This window comes from Papio anubis, chromosome 3 (assembly GCF_008728515.1).
Source record: "Papio anubis isolate 15944 chromosome 3, Panubis1.0, whole genome shotgun sequence".
NCBI classification, from domain to species: Eukaryota; Metazoa; Chordata; class Mammalia; order Primates; family Cercopithecidae; genus Papio; species Papio anubis.
The window spans coordinates 164,000,532-164,026,176 of record NC_044978.1 but is presented as its reverse complement, the minus strand read 5'-3'; the positions used below and the strand labels follow the sequence as shown (position 1 = coordinate 164,026,176).

General features: G+C 39.7%; 1 protein-coding gene across 2 annotated transcripts in view; it reads left to right on the top strand.

The window, feature by feature from the left end:
* LOC101006170 (cytosolic beta-glucosidase) overlaps positions 1-25,360 on the top strand; it is a 125,617-nt gene extending 100,257 nt beyond the window's left edge. The window contains exon 5 of one of the 2 annotated variants that reach the window (XM_031664691.1): positions 24,495-25,360. In XM_031664691.1, coding sequence (XP_031520551.1) covers positions 24,495-24,697 — 203 coding nt within the window. In that variant the 3' untranslated portion in view covers positions 24,698-25,360. The remainder of the gene's footprint in view (positions 1-24,494) is intronic. The other variant, XM_031664690.1, reaches the window with a different exon arrangement.
* The last annotated feature ends 285 nt before the right edge of the window (positions 25,361-25,645 follow it).

Sequence of the window (25,645 nt, the reverse complement as noted above, 5' to 3'; positions counted from 1 at the left end):
TGTTTCCTCTGCCTGGAATGCTCTTACCACATATTCTCAGGATTTGTTCCTTTTATTTTTATTTTTTATAACTTTTATCTCAAATGTCACTTTATCAGCAAGGTCTTTCTTGAACATTTCATATAAAGTAACATCTTCTGACAATCTTAGTTCTTACCGCAATTTCTTTTTCTTTATATCATCTGTCGCCACCTGATATATACATATCTATACTTGTTTATTGACAGTTTTCTCCCAGGGACTTTTCCTGTTTGCTTAATTGCTATACTCCTGCAGTCAGGGCGACACCTGACAATTGGTAGCTCTTAGTAAATACTTGTGGACTTAATAAGTGAATGACAGATGAATAAATTAAGGGTGGATATAGTAACATTGAGACAAAACAAAGAAACTTATTTCCAAGTTCCAGTTGACTGGTTTTAACCAAATGCAAATTTCAAATCCCCGACAGAAAAGCCAGTTCCTCGCTTAATTTTGACACAATAGTTTTGACTGTTCACATTTTCGTAAGGAATAACTAGAGAACTGCACAAATGGTGAGAAGCCCTGTGGGCATTTGGCACCATACATTCATTTCTTCTTTGCCAGTGGGGCTGTTAGTGCATTCCACATTTTTACTCCCACATGCTCATGTGATGGAAGCTACAAGACCTGACTGGGTAACTGGTAAGATCTCCTTTTTCTCTAAAATGTATACCCTGTGCATTTCTTTTCCTTCCATTCCACTCTGTGTGCATTTAGTGCAGACATTGTTCCTTTTCGCCTCATCTGTATTGTTCGCCTGCTCATAACTTGCAGATAAAGCTATTGTGGGACATGATTTGGAAGACTGATCTTGACTATGTCTTTCAAATGTGAGTTAATGGTGTCTGTAGAGGCTGCTCATTTAGGAATATGATTCAGGTAGTGTGGATGATGTACCTATTGTTCAGACTAAGGCTCTACTTGAGGCTATCAGTTTTCATCTGTAGAGCCGTGTGGAGTTTAGGGCTCCGAAGGCCATTAAAAATGGCTTCTTTCCCTTTAGTCAAGGAGATCTGCAGAGGTGATTTTTCAGTTAGTCTCTGAGGTTGTTGACAGGAAACAAGGAGACATGGCTGTTTCTGTAAATATTTCTCACCAGAATTTTTAGACTCTCATTCCTGGCATAAGATTTTTGTTACACTTTTGCCTAAAATCAATACACTTAGATTTGTCTGGGTCTAAGAGAATTATGTGTGTGTTGGTGTTTGCGTGTGTGTGTGTATGTGTTGTTTTTCCTCTTTTAATTTATGTAGCGTGGGAGAAAGAAGATTTTTATGGCTGAAATGACAGAATGTTTGGGTTGAGCACATTTCCAGCAAAGAAAAGGAAAGAAAACAAAATAAAAGCCCTAACTTGGAAGGAGAAAGTTTATTTAGAACTAGAATTAACCTGTCGTGAACATGATAAATGCCATACTTTTCGAAGGTTTGTTATAGAATTGATTTCTTTCCATATGTTTCTAGTGGTTTAATTTGATTGGCAGAAGAAAACGTTGCCATTTGATGTGGGAGAAGTTATTTTTAATGCACAGGGCAGTAGGTGTAAATTTTATTTGTGTTAATAATGTTGAATAAACAGCATTTATGTATTGGGTTTATTTCTGGATACTGTGCTACTACGTAATTTGATTGTTCAGTTTTCAGACATGGTTTTAAATCTTTATGCAGCTGGGAATTAGCTAGTCACATTGTATTTGCTTCTGCTTGTGGAATCAGGAAAATGACCAAACTAAAGAAGAGGAGCTATTTCAAGGTTTTCTTATCTATTTTTAAAGTACAAAAATATTTTCTGTAGGAACTTCTTAATGAGAAGCAACTTAACTCTTTCCAGAAATGTGTTTGAATAACAAATCTGAAGGTATCCACTTCCGACTTTTCTGTTTAATTGCTACATATTGCTAAACAGAAGATGTAATATGTTTTCTATATTTTCTTTAAACAAACTTTTTATTCTTTTAAAAGAGATTAAATATACATTAAAAGTTGGCTTTTATTACATTATAAAACTATTATCTTCAATATTTACACTGATAATTTTAATTTTCAATCAATGATCTTCAAGTACTCAAACTTGTGAAATGGTTACGGGGTAATGCTGTTTCAATAATACTAAATGTGTAGTATTCTTATATACTAAAATAGACTTAAATTTTTGTAGACCCTAAAATTATTTCATCAAGTTGCACAGCTTCAGTGACAATTCCAGTTAATTCTGGCAGGATTTTAATTTACTTTCCAGAGTCTGTTCTACTTCTTAGGCTAACTGTTGCCCAACTCCAGTGGAGTTAAGACCATGAGGCTTTAGTATACATATATTTTGATTTTGATTTGAAGTCCTCATAAAATAAGCCACCTTTGGCTCAGGAGTAAGGTAGGCTTTTTTTCTGGCTTATTTTATTACTAATTTGTTCTATGGATCTGTTGGGGTTTAAATGTATGTGTCTCCCCAACATTCATACGTTGGAATCTAAGACCCAATGTGTTGGTATTAAGAAGTGGGCCTTTACGAGGTGATTAAGGTAGGAGGGCTCCACCCTCAGGAATGGGGTTAACAACCTTTCAAAAGGGTTGAAGGGAACTACCTAGACCTTTTTTTTTTTTTTTTGCCAGTCCTTTCTTCTACTGTGTGAGGACACAGCAAGAAAGCCTTCGCTAGACAACAACTACTGGCACCTAGATATTAGACTTCCCAGATCCAGAACTATAGGAAAAAAAGTTCTGTTTTCTTTAACTTACCTAGTTTTAGGTGTTTTGCTATAGCTGCATGAATGGACTAAGATAGGATATGACTGCATGTTTGTCTAATTGGATACTAAAACATGACTAGAGCTTAAATGGTTGGAATCATTCAATCTCAAAGAGTTAGCACTCATGGATAGTAGAGCTAACTCATCAATATTCAGTCCAGCTGATTCTCATCAGGAATGACAAAAATTTAATCAAGAATGTCAATCAACAAACAAATATCTATTGAGTGGATGATCCTGGTGGGTATGAAAGTAAACATGAAATCTATCTTCAAGGAGCATAAAATTAAATTGATGAGAAAATTATATCTAATACTTACCTAATGCTCAAGCATATGAAAAGTTACTTAGCTACATAGTAATACAAATTAATAAAATATAACTTAATTGCCAATTGACGGACATAGGGGATACAACAAATGTCCTGAGTAAATTTGATTTTCAAACCTGAGTAAATTTATTCTCTCCTCTGACTTTTTTATTGGGTTAAGGTGGGTTGTTGCATATAAATAAGCAAGAACAGTAAATAGTATCAGTTCACATTTACTGAATGATTCCTATATGTGGGGCGCAGGTTTATTACCTCATTTGAGACCGCTGAATCTCATGAAATTATCCCCATTTCACAGATGAGGAAACTGAGAACAGAATATCTTGTTGAAGGCTGCACCTCCGGCAAGCCCAGGACTGAGATTTGAATCTAGGCAGTCCAGGCTTAGCACCAGTGGTCTTTGTCACCACTCCATCCTGCCCATCCAGCACGCCAGATCCCGTGGTGTATCAGAGATGGAAATCTGACCACAGAGAGCCAGCTTCTTTCTTGCTGCAAGTTTATTTTCACAGGGCTCCAATTAGTACACTGAAAGAGCTCATTTACTAAACGGGCTCTGAGTAATTGGCTAATGGGCTCGGGGTGAGTGGTGTCCTCCAGAGGGCTATTTCCTCGGGCTGACATATTGGGCAGTCAAGCCTGCAGTTGTTTATCCCACTCCAGGATCACACAGCCAAAGCACATTAATGCTCCTGGAAAATGATTCTCTATTTAAAACTCGAACTGGATGAACAGAGCATGGCTCTAGCTTTCTTTCTTTCTTTCTTTTTTCCAACTTTTATTTTAGGTTCAAGGGGTTCATGTGCACTTTTGTCACATTGGTAGATTGTGTGTCATGAGGTCTGGGGTAAGAATGATCCCGTCATCCAGGTAGCGAGCATGGTGGCTAATAGGTAGTTTATCAACTCAGCACACGGAGCCCAGCAAGGTGGTCCTGGGTGTACTAGGGTGTAAGCTTTTAAGCTGGGAGTGGGGTGGGGGAAATAGTTCTCACCTTTCATTTACGGGTTAAAACAATGGGGGCTTGTGTCTGGGTTTTCCCTCACTTCACATGCTCTGAAAGAAGCATGACCGTCTGTGAAAGGGGCCAACTCACTCAGCTTTACCACTCTGTTTTTCTACTCCCCATTATCCTAGATCCTGCCCAAAGGGGAAACTGTAACATGAGGATCATTTGTCCCAAGTGACACAATTTATTGCTGTCACCTCTTTGTACCCCACGTGTGTCTTCTATAAAATGGGGCTAACAATAATACCCAATAATACCTGCCCTATGGAGTTGTTGCGAGTGTTAAGAGTTGATAAAAATAAGGTATTTAGAAGAATGACCAGGCCACAGTAGGCATTCAACACATGTTAGCTATCTCATTGTTATTTTGCTACTATTATTCTTTGTATCAGATTGTGCAGTGGAAAAAAATGGGCTTTGAAAAGAGTTCAGGTTCTGATCATTCCATTTACTATGATTGGGAGCTTGGGCAAGTCACTTACCACTTCAGCTTAGTGTTCTCATCCAAAGTGAGAAAAACACCAAGTTCGTAGGGCTGTTTAAAGGAATAGTCACAAAATCATTAACATCTATCAGTTTCATTTGCAAACTGTAACACTTCATGTTCATTATCATTATTAATTCCCCAAACCTGGTTCTTCCATCGAATTCTCTTTTGTATTAACCTAATGACTGAACTAGGAGTCATCTTAAGCTCTTTTTTCCAATTAGTTGGCCCTTAAGATTTGTTGATATCTCTAGCATCTGGCCACTTCTTCCTATTCCATTGCAACTTCCTTAAGATAGGGCTTTAGTAGCCTCCTAATTGGCCTCCTGCCTCCAGTCTCTAGTCTGCAGGGAGGACGATTTTTCAAAAGCACAAATTCCATCTTGCCATTCTCTTTCTTAAAACTCCCTAGTGGTTCCTCATTGCCTTCAGTATAATGTTCTGATTTCTTAGCATGGCAAGCAAGGCCTTCCATGCCATGGCTTCCATTAACTTCCTTAGGGTCACTGTTACCTTTTTGCCTTTGTCACACCAAATTAAACGTGGATCCCAGAATGTATCTGTGATGGTTCACTTCATGTGTCCACTTGACTAGGCTATGAGATGTCCAGATATTTTGCTAAATGTTATTCTGGGTGTGTCTGTAAGTGTGTTTCTAGACAAGATTCACATTTGAATTGTGGACTGAGTCTAGCAGATTGCCTCCCCAATGTGGGTGGACCTCATCTAATTTGTCCAAGGCATCAATAGAATAAAAAGGCTGAGTAAGGGAGAAATTGCTCTTTCCGCCTTACTGTCTCTGAGTTGGCAACATCCATCTTCTCCTGCCTTTGCATTCAGGCTAGACCTTTCCCATCGGCTCCCTCCGGTCTGCAGCTTGCTGACTGCAGATCTTGTGATTTCTCAGCCTCTACAATCACATGAGCAAATTCCTTATTAAACATCTCTCTCTCCCTCATATGTATTTCCTATTGGTTTCATTTCTCTGGAGAACCCTGCTAATACAGTGTCCTTGTCTCTTTCTTGTGCTTTCTGGCCTTTTCTTTTCTATCCTCTTCTACTTACCCTTCAAGATTACTCTAACATCTTACATCTAGCACCTACTACAAAGCAACCTTCTTTGGCAGTCCCTTTCAACACCCTGGCTGAGTTAAATGTCCCTCCTCTTTGCTCCCATTGCACCCAGTATTTACTCTGGTCTGATCACACGGTACCACAGCTGCTCCTCTATGCTTCTTCCCTTTTATGGAGGAAACCTTCAGGATTCTACTTATTTCTGGATTCCTAGTGGGTTGGGAAAAAAACAATAAACATTGATTGAATGAAAAAGTAAACATTATAATTAATAAAAAATAAGATGATGTAGCTGCCTTTCAAGAACTATGTCCAAATTGCCAATTTGCTCTACTCAACAAGAAGAGACCCTATGTGAGATTTATTACTAAATAAATGACTTTGAGCAAATGACACAGCCTCTCTCTGCATACATTTTCTCAACCTGTAAAATGGGACTATTAACAGTATTTGCCTTATAGGACAGAATCTGCCTTCCTTATTTTTGGAAAGCCTAAAAGAAATATGTGTATTAAACTTTTAAAGCAGTGCTTTGGTACTTGGTATCCTGTAAACACCCAGTGAATGCGAATTTCTACTGTCTTATTAGCTCTAAAATCGGAGTAAAATTACTCTTTCATTCAAGATAGTTGCTATTAGAGGTGGTCAATGAAATTGGTGGGAGAGCTGGTCTATGGATTCCCCTGACCCCACTGAAGTAGCTCATAAAAGAATACATTTACTAAAATCCAACAAAGTAAATATAAGGTAAAACAATGGAACTCACAGACTTAAAGAGTCCTGGCATGACCCAGAGGGAAAAAAAAAATGTTGATCTCCTCTCCCTTTGTCTGATGGTTTTCTCTGCCCTGCAGTTCACAGGGAAATACAAGGTTTTTAATTCCCATGCACATTCTCTAATCTTTCTCCCTTTCTGCTGATGCCTTTTAGGAATATTTTTATCTTTTTAATATTCAAAACCAGAAAAGAATAACTGATATATAAAAGACAGGGAGGTCAAATAAGGAGAGATGCTAGTTGGCATGTCACTGTCAGTCACATGCTCAGTGCAAGGCACCTGTCTAGAGCTCCTGTGTCACCTCATTTGCCATGGCCACCTGCAGTGCTGTGATCAACAGTCTTTCAAAGCATAAGTACAATAAATAAAATACCAGTGATCCTTTACATCTAAAACTGGGGCATGAACGCTGATGAAGATTAATCAGCAAAAGGGCAAGATACGGTTTTAGAAAGAGCATAGATTTTGGAGGCAGACTGGATTTCAATCCTTTCTCTACCGTTTTTGTTTTTTTGATTTTCGTTTTTTCTTTTGAGAGGGAGTCTCAGTCCATTGCCCAGGCTGGAGTGCAGTGGTGCAACCTTGGCTCACTGCAACCTCTGCCTCCCGGGTTCAAGCGATTCTTCTGCCTCAGCATCCCCAGCAGCTGAGACTACAGGCACGCGCCACCACACCTGGCTAATTTTTGTATTTTTAGTAGAGGCAGGGTTTCATCATATTAGCCAGGCTGGTCTTGAACTCCTGACCTTGTGATCCGTCTGGCTCGGCCTCCCAAAGTGCTGGGAATACAGGCGTGAGCCACTGCGCCCAGCCTCATTTTTCTTAATCACTTGGAACATATTTATTTACTTTCTTTGAACTTCATTTTCTATGTCCATATAATGGACTTAACAGCATCAGTCTTCAAGGGTTGTTGTGAATAGCATGGGTTTTAGCAATAAATAAGAGTTGTTCTTTCTTCTATGTGCAAGGGAAGTATCAGGTACCATCTTTGGCAATCTTCTGATGTTCTCCTTGAATCTGAAAAGCATTGAAAGATAATATCATGGCTACATATTTGTTGCGAGCTTAGAGATAAAAAGAGTTTAGAAATACTGTTGACTGTGTAAGTAAATGTTTCTCCCTGCCTCCAAACTTTCCCTCCTTGCTCCCTTCTTCCCTGCCTCCCTGCCTCCCTCCTTCCCTTCCTTCCTTCCTTCCCCTCAATATGTTTCCCAAATAACAACCCTTAGTCGAAGCTCATCGTTTTGCATGTTATTGATGCCAGCATCAATACCTCTAGAAAGCAACAGTTACTTCTTTTATGTGTCTCCAGGTCTACCATGTAATTTTGTAGTTAAAATCTTCATTTCATCTATCGCTATTGGTTCTACATTCTTCATTTTATAGTACAAGTATGATATCCTTCTATGACACAAGTCAGAGGCTCTTTTGATGTTGAACAAGGGGTTTGGGGAAAAAAGATGGAATCTTAGCAGGCAAGACTCAGCCACTCTATCATTGTGCATAATGATTAGGCTAAGCCATCTTATGTAAAATCCATTCTTAAAACCCTACCAGGTACCACTGTACACTGTTTTGGGGTAGATAAATAAAAGGGTTGCCATTTTTATGTGGACTCTTAGTTCGGGAAGAGATTTGAGTGCAGTGGATCTATAATAATCATCCATTCCAAACCAGTCATTTAATCATGTGAACACTCACAGACACACACATCTTGTTCATGGATAGGCTAATTAAAGACAGAGGTGGAAACAGCACTTGGGGCTTCAAAGTGGATCACACTGCCCAGGGCCTTGGGAGAGGTCAGTGAAAATGACACATGAACATAGTTTCAACCCCAGTGTAACTCACACCTGCTCTTTAATGACTAGCTGGCAGACCCTCATTTACTTTTCAACTTTCTATTAAAATCCCCTTTCCTTTGGAAAGTTGTCCATGAACTTCCCAGAAAGGCTAAGTGATTCCCTCCTTTGTATCTGGAGTTATTTATTTATTTATTTATTTATTTATTTATTTGAGATGAAGTCTCGCTCTGTTGCCCAGGCTGGAGTCAGTGGCACACTCTCGGCTCACTGCAACATCTGCTTCTTAAGTTCAAGAGATTCTCCTGCCTCCGCCTCCTGAGTTGTTGGGACTACAGGTGCGCACCACCACCCCCAACTAATTTTTGTATTTTTAGTACAGACGAGGATTCACCATATTGGCCAGGCTGGTCTTGAACTCCTGACCTCGTGATCTGCCTGCCTTAGCCTCCCAAAGTGCTGGGATTACAGGTGTGAGCCACTGTGCCCGGCCTGTACCTCAAGTTCTTTTATAACTCTTGTTTCTCTGTGTTTCCATACCAGTTCTTTTGGATCTGCTTTTCCAATGAGCCCATTTATAGCTGAAGGCAGAAACTACGTGCCATTTATCTCTAAATCATCACCCTTGGCCTGTAGTCTGGTACGTAATAACTGCTCAATGGATATTGGTGGAGTGATAATGAACAAACTGTGCTTCTCATATATTTGGACCAGATGTGGAGTCACAGGGCTCACTTGTGAAGGAAAGCTGCTCATATCCCCTCGGCCCCTGACATTCCTGATGAATGATGTCCAGCCTAAATTTATGTCAAATGCTCTCCTGTCTTTGCAGGGTTGCACAGTTGCATTGCTTCTTTTTCTTTCTCAGGAAGACTGGAGGGTTTTGTACACAATGTTGGAGTCTCCAAAGTTTAGGAGGAGAGATATATATCATGGCTCTCATTCTGAGGCCTATAAGGAGTTGTATTTTCTGAATAAGTATTGATCGTAGCTTACAAAATACTGCAAACCCATATAATTAAAAATAATGAGGCCAGTCATTGGTGGGCAGTGCATGGCTAAGTATAAGAGAAGACAAATTCTTCAGGTGCCTGCGATTTTATAATTGTACTTGGCTGGGAAGCTTATTAAAGCCTTGCAGGTGCAATGTTTCATCACAGAGTGGTGAACCTTTGAAAGATATGCATAATAAACAGAGTTTGAAATATGTTTTTATTCCAGGCCATATGGTCCTGTCTGGAGCTTTCCTGGATCTTTGGGTCAGTTCATTGTTGAAAGATGGGCTTGCAAGGACCCACCTCTCGGAGCAGCTGTCAGAGCCCTATCAGAACGAATCTCCTTTTGCATGATTATTTATTTTATGTGGCTCTCTGAAATGAGCCCAGCCCTGCTCAGTAGCTGAAATGTGCTGAGCAAAGTCTCTTCCCTGAACAGCTTGTGGCCATATCACCAAGCAGTGTCCTTCCTTGTCCTTAAAAAGCAGACTAGTGAGACTTGTACCTTAGGTCAGGATGGACAGTCTGGGTGAGGTGTGCCCACCTGGGCTTGAACTTGGTGCCAGCAATATGAAAACTTACACGGTAGCATTTTAAAGAGGTGTCATTGCTCTTTCTTCTCAACTGTACTCATTTTCCTATCTCTTTCAACTCTAAGCAATTACTGCGACTGCTGTCCATAAGCATTTGAGGTGTTTTTGTGGTGTAGTGGTGAGAACAATGCTAACACGGGCTCTCCTTTTGTAACAGAGGGTGGCATTGACTCCTCTGAGAATGTCTTTTTAGGGGTATTTAATGTAATTTATTTAGCATTTATTGTATATATATAGCAGTTATTGACAAGAGATGTGGTTTTGAAGTCCAGTGATCACAAGAGGATGATCTGTTTCCTAACATAGAAAACGGGCAGTGAGTTGATCAGAATGGAAGAAGATTAAACCTCATATCTCTTTATGGTTATTTGAAAAAGTTGAAGTTGAATTTTGTTATCTTGGTCAAGGGAAAAATCTTGCCATTTTAGGAACTGTCTTTTCTCTAAGCTTATATTGCTGACATTATATTCAATGTCATATATATTTATTTTTTGTTCATTTGGACTATATTCATTAAGCACCTGTCCTTCATTAGCCTCTGTGCTAAGACTTGAGAATGCAAGATGCCCAGGATTCTTGCCCTCCTGGAACTTAGAATCTGAAGTAGAAGACAGACATTGAACATAATTAAGACATTAATTATATGTCTTATATTGTACAAAAGAGTGAGAATCTTTGGTAGATGTACAGAAATCTATAATGTGGTGTTTGTAATTCTTGCGTTAAAGGAAAAGTCTATGTCAGATTTCTTTCCTCCTATATAGGAATCACTCTAGAGCAATAGCAGCCATATAGTACTGGGTAACTTTTTAGTCAGGCTCTGCTGTTATAACAGAATATCTCAAACTGGTTAATGTATAAAGAATAGAGACTTATTTCTTACAATTCTGGTAGATGGGAAGTCCAAGATGGGGGACATAGCACTTATGTCATGCCATCATAGCCATTGAGATAGAGAGTGGGAGGTGGGGAGAGAGAGAGAGAGAGAGAGAGAGAGAGAGAGAGAGAGAATGATATAAATACCTTCCATTAGGCCTCATCTCCTAATACTGAGGCATTGGGGGTCAAGTTTCCAACAAATGCTTTTTGGAGAACATATGAAAACCATAGCATTACTTAATAAAAATTTGTGGATATAATGGAGGAATGAAAGTAAGAAGAAGAAAGTGTTAAGATTATTTCATTAATTCAGGCTACAGTTTAATAAATTATAATTTGAAAGCCCTAAATTAGTTTTACAGTAAAACTACATGTTTTTCTTTTGCCCCCCACATTCAGTGTCGCCATTTTAAAATTTATCCATGGTAACTATTTTTCCATTTCTGGAGTCATAGAACCTAGAACTTAACCTTTTACTTGAGTACAGAAATATGAGACTCTGATCTTTCTCTCCAGGGTGTCAACTACTTTCTTTGGAGGATATTCTTAGGTGTCTTTGGTTGGTAGAAATGAGCTATTTCTCTCTTTCTTTCTTTCTTTCTTTCTTTCTTTCTTTCTTTCTTTCTTTTTCTTTCTTTCTTTCTTCTTCTTTTTTTTTTTTTTTGATGGAGTCTCACTCTGTTGCCCAGGCTGCAATGCAGTGACTTGATCTTGACTCACTGCAACCTCCGCCTCCCAGGTACAAGCAATTCTCCTGCTCACCCTCACGAGTAGCTGAGACTACAGGTGCACGCCACCACACCTGGCTAATTTTTTATTTTTAGTAGAGATGGGGTTTCACCATGTTAGCCAGGCTGGTCTCAAACTCCCGACCTCAGGTGATCCACCTGCCTTGGCCTCCCAAAGTGCTGAGATTACAGGCATGAGCCACTGTACCTGGCCAAAATGAACTATTTCTATATACAAGTAGATCAATATTCTTATGGACTAAAAAGTGGTAGCTATTTCAAAGTGTATATCTGAGGCCTAGGGATAAAATCATACAATGGAAAATGTTTTCTTCCATCTGTACTATGTTAACATAAGGGACTCCCAGGACCAGGGAGACACCATTCAAGTTTCATGCTGTGCCCCAGGAGAGTGTGGTGCTATTATCCCAGAATATCTGAAGCTTTCAGAGTTAACAGATCATCAAGAGGAAAACACTCAAGAGGACTGCCCAGAAATGTAACCAAGTGCCAAATAGAGAGTTATTGAGAAGCATTGGGAATCAGAGTTGGAAGTGTGGTAGCAGCCGCCGAGACAGTGGAGGAGCTTTTAGGCAGTGTCACAAAGTAGGACAGTGGGAAGTGATGGGGAATAATTGGTCTGAATGGATGGAGAGTTGAAATCATCAGGTTGGGACTGGAAGCAGTGGCTGGTTGTGATGGGAGACAAGGACTACCAGCAGTGGTAGTCCATCTTAATCCAGAGATTAAGATGCTGGATAAGGACTTGAAATCCATGACCACTGAAGCCTTTGTTGTTCAGCCTGGAGATGCTGTGATTCCACCACCTAGATGGGAATAGTGAGACCAGAGTCCTATTAAAGTCATGTTAAGATGATCCCTCTTTGCTCCTTCCCTTTTTTCCTCCCTCCCTCCCTCCTTCTTTCATTCCTTCTCCTCTCATATCTCTTTCCCTCCCTCTCCCACTTGTTCCTTCAGCAAGTGTTTGCTTAGCCTCTACTATGTGCTACTTATTGTTCTCAGGGTGAGGCATATTAAAAAGAATAGATGAACATGGTCTCTTTTTCTCATGAGTCTTTCAGTCTTCTGAGGGTAAATAATACAAAATGAGTAAATACATGAAGAAAACACTTTATTTTAATGGTAAGGGCCACAAAGAAAACAATACATGATGATATGAGAGAGAATGGGTTGGTCGGGAATAGAATTTTAAACTGGAGAGTTAGAAAAGACTAACTAAGGTTGAATTGGAACTAAGACCTTAGTGGCAATGAAGAATCATAAAGTGATTGATCCAGAATGATCCAATCAGATGGAAAAGCTAGTGTAAAGGCCATGAGATGGTCAAGAGCTAGCACATTCCAAGAAGATAAAGAATCTCAGTGTGCCTGGCAAATGTCAAGTAAAGAGCAGGGCCTCATCATGTAGGACCTTGAAGGTCATAGAAGGATTTTTGTTATTAGGGATCTGGTGTTCCAGGTGTGTCTCCCACTTCCACCCACTTCATGCTCTCCACATGGTCTAGCATTGCTCTTCCCATAGTGGCTTTGACTCTTGCTTGCCACTTCTTTTCCTTGTGTTCTAGATTTGCAATCTTCCAGTGCTAACCATATGCAAAGACCATGGGTTTTGGAATCAGACAGCCTTTGGTTCTATCAGCAGGTTCTCCTTGTATTGGCTGTGTGACTTCTGTAAAATCACATCCACAGGAAGCATCTCTTGTGATTTTATCAGCTTAAGGGTCTGGGGGTATTTCTGGCCTTCTTTCTCTGTCTCCCTTTGCCAGCCTGCCTTTAAAACCTGGAATGCGGTAAGGCTTGTATCAAAGTCTTATTTTCTTATTCTCTAAATTCTATTCAACATCCATGATTTCAATTACCATCTTCCTGTCGTTATCCAAAGTTTCCATCTCCATCTCGGACTCTTCTTTGAGCTCTTTATCTGTCTATGTAATTAAAGTTTCAACTCTTTCTTTGGAGGTCAAAAAAGGCAACCTAAAGTCATCATAACCAAAGTTTCATTCATTATCTTCCCTACCACGCCCCTAAAACTTATCTATGTCCAATATTTTCTAATTCAGACATTGACAACATTCATTAAATTGTGCTAACTTTGCTTTCTTATCTCCTTCTGCACTGATAGCCAGTGAATTGCTAAATCTTGTTGATTTTTATCTGAATATCTCCTCTGTTGAATCCATCTGGTTTTCTTCATCTTCACTTAGGCCATCCAAGACCAACCTCTCATCAACTCCCTTGTGATTTACTGCAATTACTCTTAAATGCTCTCTTTGATTCCGTTCTTGCTACACTCAAATCTATTTTCCGCAGAGGTCACAGTAATCTTTTAAAAATACAAATTAGCTAAAGTGACTCCCCTGCTTAAAACCCTTCGATTTTTTTGTTGTCGTTGCTGTTGGGATAAAGATCAAAATTTTTAAAATCTTTAAAGGGAGCTGAATGTCTTAAGCACTAGTTTGTGACTTTCTCCCCATACATTTTTTATAATTTATCCTGCTGAACTGTCTTTTTTAAGTTCCTTAAATGCGTTGTGAGCCATTCCCATAGCTGAGCTTTCAGATGGATTTCAGATGAGCTTTCTGTTTTCTTGGATTGCTCTTGTCGTTCTTCATCTAGTGCAGTAGACATCTGTCATGTTTTCTGCTGTCTAGCATTTGTTGAACACATTGGTTACATTTGAAAGATATCCAGCATTATGAGTTTTGTCTAGCCAAGGTAGAGAGTGAGATCCCCCAGGTTTCTCTGGAGCAAGGGCACAGACATGTGTCCCACCAATCAGACTCATCCGTGTGTGAATTCAATTCGAAAGTGAACAGCTTGACGAAGGCAGAACCTGTTGTGCTGGTAAGGATGGCAGAAGAGACATCCAGCTTTTGAGAATGACAGTCCTTGTAAGGTCTAGTTTCTGCTACAGAAGTTGCCAAGATGTTGGTATCTGCTAGGATTGTAAGAAAGTTGGATTTGGGGAGCCACATGAACTGCAGAAGCTCATGCTCATTGGATCGTTAGCAGTTTCTTTCCTGTTTTTTTTTCTTTGAGACGGAGTCTCGCTCTGTCACTCAGGCTGGAGTGCAGTGACGTGATCTCGGCTCACTGCAAGCACCACCTCCTGGGTTCAAGTGATTCTCCTGCCTTAACCTCCCAAGTAACTGGGACTACAGGTGCCCGCCAGCATTCCCGGCTAATTTTTTGTGTTTTTAGTAGAGACAGGGTTTCACCCTGTTAGCTAGGATGGTCTCAATCTCCTGACCTCATGATCCGCCTGCCTTGGCCTCCCAAAGTGCTGGGATTACAGGAGTGAGCCACCGCGTCCGGCCCGAGACTGTTTCTTTAACCAACTAGCTCTGTGGTGTGCTTCTGAGCACTGATCCTGAGAGCTTTATGTGAACCTGTTTGATCAGCCCAACCACTTCTATGCTTCAACAGCCAACCTCAGCTTCTGTTGCTTACAACCGAGAAATAGCTCTGTTGGTTAGTGCCAGGTAACTCCGACTCATTCGTGGGCATTCGGCTCTAGTTTACTCCAGGAAACGGCTCCACTAGCCTTCTTCTCCCACTTTTGCTGATTAGGGCAGATCTTCCACTCTTGTATGCTGTCAAGACTCAGTATGGCATGGTGGCTTCGCCTGCTGCTGCTGTTGTTACCCTGCCTGGGTTCCTATCTCAACTCTCCTACTTACTTGATGTATGAATTTTGCAAGGCTTACCTAACGGTTCTGTGTATCAATTCCCTTACCTATAAAATAGGGGCACTGATAATAACTATCTAACTCATAGGTTGATTGTAAAGACTAAATGGATGAATGCATACATGAAATCCTTAAAGTGGTAACTAAACATTCAATAAATGTTAACTAAAATGTTCTCACATTACCCACTTCTTTCATTTCATACTACTTTTCACAGACAATAATTCGATACTCACAGAGTGATAATTTGATTTAGATACGCCTTCCACATAAACTGTAAATGAAAGGCTGCTTATTTTGTTCATCATGGTATTCCCAGTTCCTAGCACAACATATATTTACTTAATGGATGTAGGATGGATGTTGCAGGATCCTAAAAATCTTGAGTGATGTCATCCCCATCTCCCAGCGCACTAAAGCAGGGGAGCTTCAACAGTATCCAGTGTTCCTGGTAGAATCACCCCAAGCTCTTTGTTTTTGCTGATTATTTTTCATGACCCACAACTGACCTGTTCTCACAGAACGCAAACCCTGTCCCAGATGCTGAACTTTCCCTCTATGCCCTGATTTCTCTGCTTCTCAGCACTGATCACTTTGTGCTGACTCTATACCCTCTGAAAGCTGTTTGAAGCCAGATGGGAGAAAGAGATGAAACAGATTTCATTCAATGCCCTCCCAGACTCTGAGAGAAATAAAAACAATGGCAACAGCAAGGTAGTTTATATTGGGTGTTTACTAGGCATTATTCATTATTTAATCCTACCACAATCCTATGAAAAAGGTACTATCACCCCATTTTGCAGAAGAGGAAAGTAAGTCCCAGAGGGGAAAAACAAAAGAAAGAAAGGAAAGTAAAGAGAAAGGGAGGGAACGGGGTAAAGAAGGCAGCTTTTCCAATAGAAGAGAAATTCCCTTGTTGAGAAGAAATTTCGTTCCCATAAAAGAATCTTCTGTACTGGAGGATAAGATACTGTAAAAATAATATTGATAGAGAAGTTATAGAAGATGACCCAGAACATGAACCTAGCCTCAGATCAGCTTTAATATTTAGATTTTTAAAATATAATTCCTTTCAACTACTTGCTATTTGCAGTCTTTTCCCTCCAAAGTCTAATGTAAGTAGTAGGAATAATACTGATAATTAAGAAATCTGTGCAGTTTTTTTCTGGTTAATTGGCATTTTCCTATAAAATATTTAAAAATTAGCTTTTGGTTTTCAAAGACTCTCTTTTCAGAAAGTCATAGTCTTTGCTATTAAGAGTTCCCACCTGCAGGTGGGCTTCCTGCACTGGGATTATTTGGGCATTTTCACAGATGTTGTCCAGCCACTGATATTCAGCTGGAGTTGGAGCAGGGGGGCTTATGATGCATTTTCTATGTTTAGATCTTCCTGATGTTGTTTTATTTATTTTTTTTCCAATGAAAGGGAAAACAGCCAACATGCCAGTTTTCTTGCAAAAACTGTTATCCAGCTAGAGATGCCCTCCAATTGTAATGCTCTTGTGCATTTCAACCGAACTCAAAGAAACATACTTTCAAAGTAAGTGTGGGTGCAATTGCCAGAAAATTGGCTTCAAGCTGGGTCCCTGGAAGGCTTTCTTTCTCCAGCTTTGACAGGCCTTGAGAGAGGTTCTCATAAGCCCCCAGGAAGATCAGGTGGGTGGTTTGGGACTCAGAGCCCAGTTGGCAACCACTCTAAAAGAGCATGGTGCATTAGCTTCCCGTGGCTGCTGTAAGAAATTACCACCAACCTGGTGGCTTAAAACAACAGAAATTTATTCTCTCACAGTTGTGGAGGCCAGAAGTCTAAAATTAAGGTGTCAGCAGGACTGGTTCCTTCTGGAGGCTCTGAGGGATAATTGATTCCATGCTTCTATACTGGCTGCTGGTGGTTTCTGGCAACCCTTGGTGTTCTTTGGCTTGCAGATATTTCACTCCAATCTCTGCCTCTGTCTCCACATTGTCTTCTTTCCTACATGTCTTTGCCCTTTCTCTTATCATCTAAGGACACTTGTCGTTGGATTTAGGGCACGCTGTCTTCCAGGATGATCTCATCTTGAGAGCCTTAATTGAATTACATTCTCAAAGATCCTTTTTCCAAATAAGGCCACATTCACAAGTTTTGGGTAGACAGACTTATCCTTTGCAGGGGCCACTATTAACCCACACATATGGTGAATTGAGAGAACTTTTCCTGATCCACTGGGGATGAAGCTGGATTTCAACTAAGCAGTGGGCTAAAAAGGCATTTGGCCCTGCTGAGCCGAAGCATCTTCTTAGTTTCTCAGTTATCGCCATAGATTTCTGAAAGGAGATACGGCATTTGTCAGCAGAGGCTAACTTCTCGCTGTGTCTTCACATGGACTTTCCTCTGTCCATGTGCCTTCCTGGTGTTTATTTTACCTTAGGTTCTGCCTTCCTTGTTATTTCATTTACTCTTTTTAACATCACTAAGAGTAGATAATAGAGTCTCCATTGTATTCATGAAAAATGAGAGGCTCCTTCCAGCCAGCAGCTGGTGCAGCTGGGATTAAAATGTAAGCCTGTAGAGGTTCCCTTTCCAAACATGTCACCTCAGCTTTTATGGGTTCCTAACCTTGAAGATATTTCAAGTTTGTCTCTTTTCCTTAAGCATGGTAAATGTGGTTGTTGTACAGTCTGTATGACAGTTCTAATAACTGAGTGCTTTGTGGGTTTGTTTCTGTTGTCTGTTGGCTGTGGTTATTTCTTTTTCTTTATGTCATAATTTTCCATGTCTTTCTCATTATATTTGATTATGTGCTGATGATTATACTTAAAATATTATAATAACAATTGGAGTTTTAGAATATACAGGTCCCTCTTTTCAAAAATAATTTGAATATCCACCTGCCAGGTACTTGGGGGATCTACCAGTATGCCATCACCTTAAACCAAGATCCAGACTTTACACTTGTTGAACCACCAGGGGTTAAACTCAAGACTTTCCAATGACTAGTTTGTGTCTGGCACTCTCTCACCATTACACTGAATGTTTTGTCTTTTGAGTTTGTAGTCTTCTCTGGGTGGGGTCTCATACTAGACTTCCCACCTGCTATGACTCTGAGTTTTGACATCTAGCTTTACCCCAGGAAATAGAAAAAGATTTAGATTTTCTAAGATTGGAAAATTCCGTCAGGCAAAAGTAGCTCCTATATCTACCAACCTCAAATTCCACTTTCTTTTGTTAATTCTCTACTAACTTTTCAGCTTTCCATTGTTTTGAAGAAGATTTATTTTTAAAAACTCTATTCAGCATTCTTTACTTATTTTCCTTAGGAAGGTTTCCTTGAATATTATATCTCGCCATTAGTTGAACACAAAAATCTAGAGTCCTATATATTTTTTTCTCCCTGCTCATTCCTGGCACTTTATTCCTCTCTCTTTTTTTTTTTTTCCTTTGTGAGGCGGCTGCTTTTTGCACTGCCCTGAATTTTTCCATTGATTCTTGACATGGCAGTTTGGGTCTATGGATGAGTGCTTTCTTTTTTTTTTTTTGATAGCTTGATAGTTTTGTCACATCCACGGGTATCTTATATAAGCCCTAGACCATCCTGAAAACAAAGACTACCTCTGTTTATAAATTGCAGAAAAATAAATTCCATTGATGCTGGGCTTCCAATTTCTAGAGTTTTGTAATGTGACAAACACAGGCATAATTAGGATGTTTCATAAACCAGTAACTTACGAAGATTCTGTCCCTTATCATAAAATAATGAGTTTCTAAAATAATGTCTCTATGTATGTGAGTATACACACACGTAGTGAAGAATTAAATTTTGTCCAAAGAGTGGTTTGGTTTTTGCACTCAGCTTCTGAGAGGCCATCTATGTCATAATTGATAAAAATCTCTTTGTTTAGGTTGGGAGCTCATCACATCAGGAAGACCAATCACATTTAATGTGGGGGCTTTAGGTTCCTGGCAGCAGGTAACCAGGAAACTGAGTTAATCCACTTGGGTCATCAATTGATCAATCCTGCCTTTGTAATAAAGCCCTTGTTATGGTTAATACTGAGTGTCAACTTGATTGAATTGAAAAATGCAATATTGATCCTGGGTGTGTCTGTGAGGGTGTTGCCAAAGGAGATTAACTTTTGAGTCAGTGGGCTGGGGAAGGCAGACCCACCCTTAATTGGGTGGGCACCATCTAATCAGCTGCCAGCAAATATAAAACAAGCAGAACAACGTGAAGAGACAAGACAGGCCTGGCCTCTCAGCCTGTGTCTTTCTCCCATGTCGGATGCTTCCTGTGCTCAAACATTGGACTCCAAGTTCTTCAGTTTTGGGACTCAGACAGCCACTCCTTGCTCCTCAGCTTGCAGACAGCCTATTGTGGGACCTTGTGATTGTGTAAGTTAATACTCTTTATACATAAAGCATAGTTTATATACATATATATCCTATTAGTTCTGTCCCTCTAAGAAAACCCTGACTAATACAGCCCCCCCAATAAAAACTCTGGACACTGAAGCTCAGGTGTGCTTTCCTCGTTGGCGATTCTCTATGTGTATCGTGCACGTTAATACCAGGAAGACAATGCATCTGACTCCCAGGGGAGAGGATATGGAAACTTCATGTTTGGAATCCCTCAGATCCTGTGCTATGCATTTCCTTCTTTAGCCAGTCTCTATCTCTTCCTGTAATAAATCAGAACTGTGAATATAACAGTTTTTTGTGAATTTCGTGAGTCTTTTTAGCAAATTACCAAAACTGAGGGAGATTTTGGCAAACCATTGATCTTGTGGTTGGTATCACAGTGAGGACAGTCTTATGGTTGATGTTATGCCCTCAACCTTTTCAGTCTGGCTAACTGGGCAGTGTGCTTGTGTGTGTGTGTGTGTGTGTGTGCATGTGTAGAGTACAACAGTAGCATAGGGTTTGTTTGTTTGTTTGTTTTTTTGACAGAGTCTCACTCAGTCACCCAGGCTACCTCCTGGGTTCAAGCAAGTCTCCTGCCTTAGCCTCCCATGTAGATGGGACTACAGGTATGTGGCACCATGCCCAGCTAATTTTTGTGTTTTTAGTAGAGACGAGGTTTCACCATGTTGGCCAGGCTGGTCTCGAACTCCTGACCTCAGGTGATCCGCCCATTTTGGCCTCCCAAAGTGCTAGGATTACAGGCATGAGCTACCGCACCTAGCCCACATAGGGTATTTATAATTAGAACAGCCTGAGAGAAGCTATAACATATTAGCAAGGTTTAGATACTTCTCTTACATTTTTATTTCCAACCTGCTTACTGTGAGACGTTTTCCACTGCTCTTGTAGTCTAAACCCACACCCTGACTTTGTGATGCATGTCGTTTTTATCCTAGTGTACTCCATACTCACCCAAAGCTCCTGTGTTTATTTTGACTCCAACTCTGGAAACAGAAAGTGAACTCATAGAACTGTTTTTTTGTTTTTTTTGTTTTTTTGTTTCTTGGCAAGATTTAGGACCTCATAAATCATGGTGGCAAGAAATGTAATGATGGTCTCTTTCGGTTCTTGAGGAGATTGGAAGAGGAGAGGCGTGCAGGTTCCAATGTGGTTTTATAATTTTTCCCAGTGGTGGCACAGTGAGGAAGATTCCAGCAGACTAGTTCCTCAGTCCTAACTAGGTAGTAATTCTCTACTTGAATGTTCTTGCAATGAAAATGCACAGACATTCACCAGTGTCACTCGGGCAGGGCAGTTTAGTGCCTGCTGCGGAACTCCTGGCAGTTAACAATGAAATTGTCAAGATTTCCTTTGTGTTCCCTTCCAAGCAGGCAAGGCATCGTTTTTGTCCAGTGGTTTAGCACATGAATCAATCCTTTTATGTGTGTTCAGTGGGACCATGTGTGTTTTCAGAAACTGTCTGGCTTTATACCTGGCAGGATTTCTTGTTGGGCAGTAGTTCTGCAAATGAGAAAGAAAATATGCAGATTCTCACGTGTCCCCAGATTGAATTACAAGGCAAAAGAGACTATTGTTTTCTGGCCTGGTATTTGGCTTTGATATATATATATATTTATTTTTTTGAGTTGGAGTCTCACTCTGTTGCCCACGCTGGAGTGCAATGGCATGATGTCGGCTCACTGCAACCTTTGCCTCCCAGGTAAAAGTGATTCTCCTGCCTCAGCCTCTCAAGTAGCTGGGACCACAGGTGCCCACTACCACACCCAGCTAATTTTTGGAATTTTGGTAGAGACAGGGTTTCACCATGTTGGCCAGGCTGGTCTCAAACTCCTGACCCCAGGTGATCCAGCCACCTCAGCCTCCCAAAGTGCTGGGATTAAAGGCATGAATCACCGCACCTGGCCAGATCATTTTGATTCTTAGAGATATGCCATCCAGTACTAAACCTGGGTTCTTAAAAAATAAATTATATAAAACATTGATATTTTCCAGATTATAACTGACAGAGGGAGGAGGAGACACACATAGCAAATGTGGACAGGTAGGAGAAAAAGGAATATCTAGTAATGCTTTTATTCCTGCACAGCTTATGTACTTATTGCTATATTTCTTATTTCTCAACAATGTTTATTTAAGAAGAGCTAATATGTAAATTCGTACAACCAGTGTGGAGTACAGTGTAGAGGTTCCTCAGAAAACTAAGAATAGAGCCACCATCCAGCCATCCCACTGCTGGGTATGTACCCCAAAGAAAGGAAATCAGTGTACGTCCATGTTTGTTACAGCACTATTCACAATAGCCAAGATTTGGAAGCAATCTATGTGTTCAACAATCAATGAATGGATAAAGAAAATGTGATACATATACACAATGGAGTACTATTCGGCCATAAAAGGAGTGAGATACTGTTATTTGCAACAACACGGATGGAACTGGAGGACATTATGTTAAGTGAAATAAGCCAGGCACTGAAAGACAAACTTCACATGTTCTCACTTATTTGTGGGAGCTAAAATTTAAAACTATTGAACTCATGGAGATAGAGAGTAGAATGATAGTTACCAGAGACTGGGAAGGGTAGTGGAGGGTTTGTAGGAGGGGGCAAAGTGGGAATGGTTAATGGGCATAAGAAATAGAAAGAAAGAATAAAACCTAGTTGTTGATAGCACAACAGGGTGACTACAGTCAATAATAATATAATTGTACATTTAAAAATAATTAAAAGTATAATTGGATTGTTTGTAACACGAAGGATAATGCTTAAGGGGATGGATACATGAGACACTTTGATATAGACATGCAACGTGTAATAATAACCTCATGGTAAATCACATCAGTTACCGTGTGGTCGTGGTCAGTGTCACAGTGAGGACAGTCTTATGGTTGACATTGTGTCCTGTGCCATTTGCCATGATGTGGTTATTATACATTGCATGGCTATATCAAAATATCTCAGGTACCCCATAAATATATACACCTACTATGCACTCACAAAAATTGAAAATTAAAAAAAAAATTTAAAGGAGTCAATCCAGCTTGGCTTAATTCCTGCCTCAAGGCTATTTATAAAAAACTGTCTAAGCAAAGCAGATCTTACACCTCCATGCACAAATGTTGAGGGGGTTATATGTCAAACTGTTGGGGGTCTTTTGTCTACAGAATATCCATAGAAAAAAATTCCAAGAATGTTTGGAGACCAACACATGTGTAGTGGAATATAGATATAGTGCTTTTAAGAGATCTGAAAGACAAAATGGACACCAATGAAAAAATTAAAGGTTAGGTATTGCCCTGCTGAATATTTAACTAGAGGGGTCATTTTGGTTGAAAGCAATCTCTGAAACAATTGAAATATGATTTAGTATATGAATGTTTATTCTCACCCAGCTTATTTAGAAATATATCCATCTTATAAGGCAACTGGTCTTTTCATTTAATTTCTCTACTGAAAAATGGATATTTCGTGTTTTAGGAAGCGTATCCCATAGGTTGGGTTTATTTATTCTGGTTTTAAAAAAGAAAATGCGCAATGCAAGGACTCACAAGACCTCAGAGTTTTGCGAAGCTTGAAATGCTAAGAAAATGTAATCTAAATTCCCTGAATAAAGTGATGGAAACCAGTGTGAAACTATGTGGCGAATAGTTGCATACGTTAAATCTACATTTTGAAGTCTTAACATGGAGTCTGTCGATGGGCTTCTGGGCATCCACAAATAAAATTACACCAAATATTTATGTGTGTATACACTTAGTGGAGAGATGCTCCATTGCTTTGGCTCTTAAAGGGCTTAAGCACCATTTTGAGTTTAGGTGTGGGGCAAAGGGGATGTGCTGTAGATGGAAAGTTTTGTCCCCCGCAACCCCCCAACAAATTCATATTGACATCTTAGCTCCCAGTATCCCAAAGGTGGGGCCTTTGGGTGGTGATTAAGTCATGTGGATGGAGCCCTCATAAATGGGATAAGTGCTCTTATAAGAAGGGATATGAGATAGCTCCCCGGCTCCTTCTGCCTTATGAGGACACAGCAAGAAGACACTCATCTATGAACAGGATACAGTCCCACACAAGACACCAAATCTGTTGCCACCTTGATCTTGGATTTCCCAGCCTTCAGAACTGTGAGAAATACATTTTTTCTCTTTATAAGTCACCCAGTATATGGTGTGCTGTTATGGCCACCCTATCAGACTAAGAAAGGATGCCAGAGCATTTCTGTACTCCCTCAGTCTAGGATATAGTCATGGTTAAAGCTGCATGCTGACCCTTGACTCTTTTCATTTTGGAGGCTCTCTCTCTTCAGAATTATAAGACAAGTCTCAGTTTGACCATTGGGACAGCAGGTAACCTCTGAGGCTTCCTCAGGCATGCTACTGTTATCTCTTCCAATTTTCTAGTGGACTTCCTGGAATATCTGGAGGCTGTACTTAGAAATGGAAAAGTGTCTTTATTGAATACCCTTCTAGGTACCAGAGAGGACCTTGTGCGTGTGTCCTTGTGCCTGAAAAGTGGTAGGTACTGAAAAACTGTTCATTGAGTAAATGAATGAATAAAGCAAATTTGAAATGAATGAATAGCCAAATAATTAGAATAATATATAACAATTTATTGAATTAAGTCCCTGCTTGATTCAAGCAGAAAACTGAAAAAGGGGATTTTTAAAATAGACAAATAAAAATTGGATGTATTTAAGGTATACAACATGATGCTTTGGTATATGTGCAGCATTGTAGAATGGCTAAATCAAGCTAATTAGCATGCGTTACCTTACATACTTATCTCTTTTTTTGGAAAAGGGGGATAGAGAACAGGTTTTGTCTTCTCCCACTGTGATCTCCTGCAAAGATGGAGAAAGAGATGCAGACTGTTCACGAGTGATTTTGTCTAGGTTCTCATAAGGCCTTCCCAGAAATGATGATTTTTTTTTGTAAATTTCAGCTATCCAACTTGATAAAGTCAATCTTCAAGTATATTGTGCGTGGTCTCTTCTGGATAACTTTGAGTGGAACCAGGGATACAGCAGCCGGTTTGGTCTCTTCCATGTTGATTTTGAAGACCCAGCTAGACCCCGAGTCCCTTACACATCAGCCAAGGAATATGCCAAGATCATCCGAAACAATGGCCTTGAAGCACATCTGTAGGCAAGATGGCTGAGAAATATAGGAGAGGCCTCCGCTTTTGAAAAGGAGATCTGCTTTGGTGATGATCTTTCAGGCAATCTCAACTTAATTCTGTAATCAACATCTAATATCAGTGGATCTGTGATTATAAAGTCTGAATATGTAATGCCTCATGAAGTGTTTAATAATGGCCTTTACTTTATTTGTATTCGGATCAATTAGGTTTTTAAAAAAAGTAGAAAAGAAAACCACTAACCTTGATTTTTATATTGCAAAATCAGATAGACCTGGAAACGTACATTTAAATCCGTAGACATTTTTCTAGGAAAAAAATGCAAAGTTTATAAAGATAATATACCTATGATTTGCAACTGTAACAGGTGATCATTTATTATAAGAGTACCTGCTTGTGAACTTAATCATTCCGGTTCCATAAGCTATTTTTGCCTAGGAGATCCACTGTCATGTGATCCATAATTTTTCTACATAAAAAATCAAAGTTAAAAGTTAGTCACATTATACAGTTATGCATTCATTTCAACAAAATAGTGAATTGATAATCTATTTGTTAATATATTCGGCACATATTTTGTGTGTTTGGACAAGTACATCTCCCTTTTGCCTAATGAACTTTTGAAAAGTAATAAAATAGTAGAATAAATTAGACTTTCAATGGCAGAAAAAGTATTTGAGTGTTGATGTTCAGTAAAAAACAGATTCCTACTGCAGAGTGGTGCCAAATTAAAAGCCAAGTGATAAGCAGGGCATAATTTCCACTTTTGAATATTTCTTTAAAGTTTAGAACCTTAAGAACCTCGTGAAAAATTAACATGAAGTGACTGACCGACCTCAGTGTAGGCAAAGGTGGGGTGGGGATTTATTACCCTGGTAATTGAAATGTCTGAGGTTGGTGTGGGGTTGACTGGAGATGGACATTTTGCTGAACTTCCTAAGGTAGGGGTCAGGAGT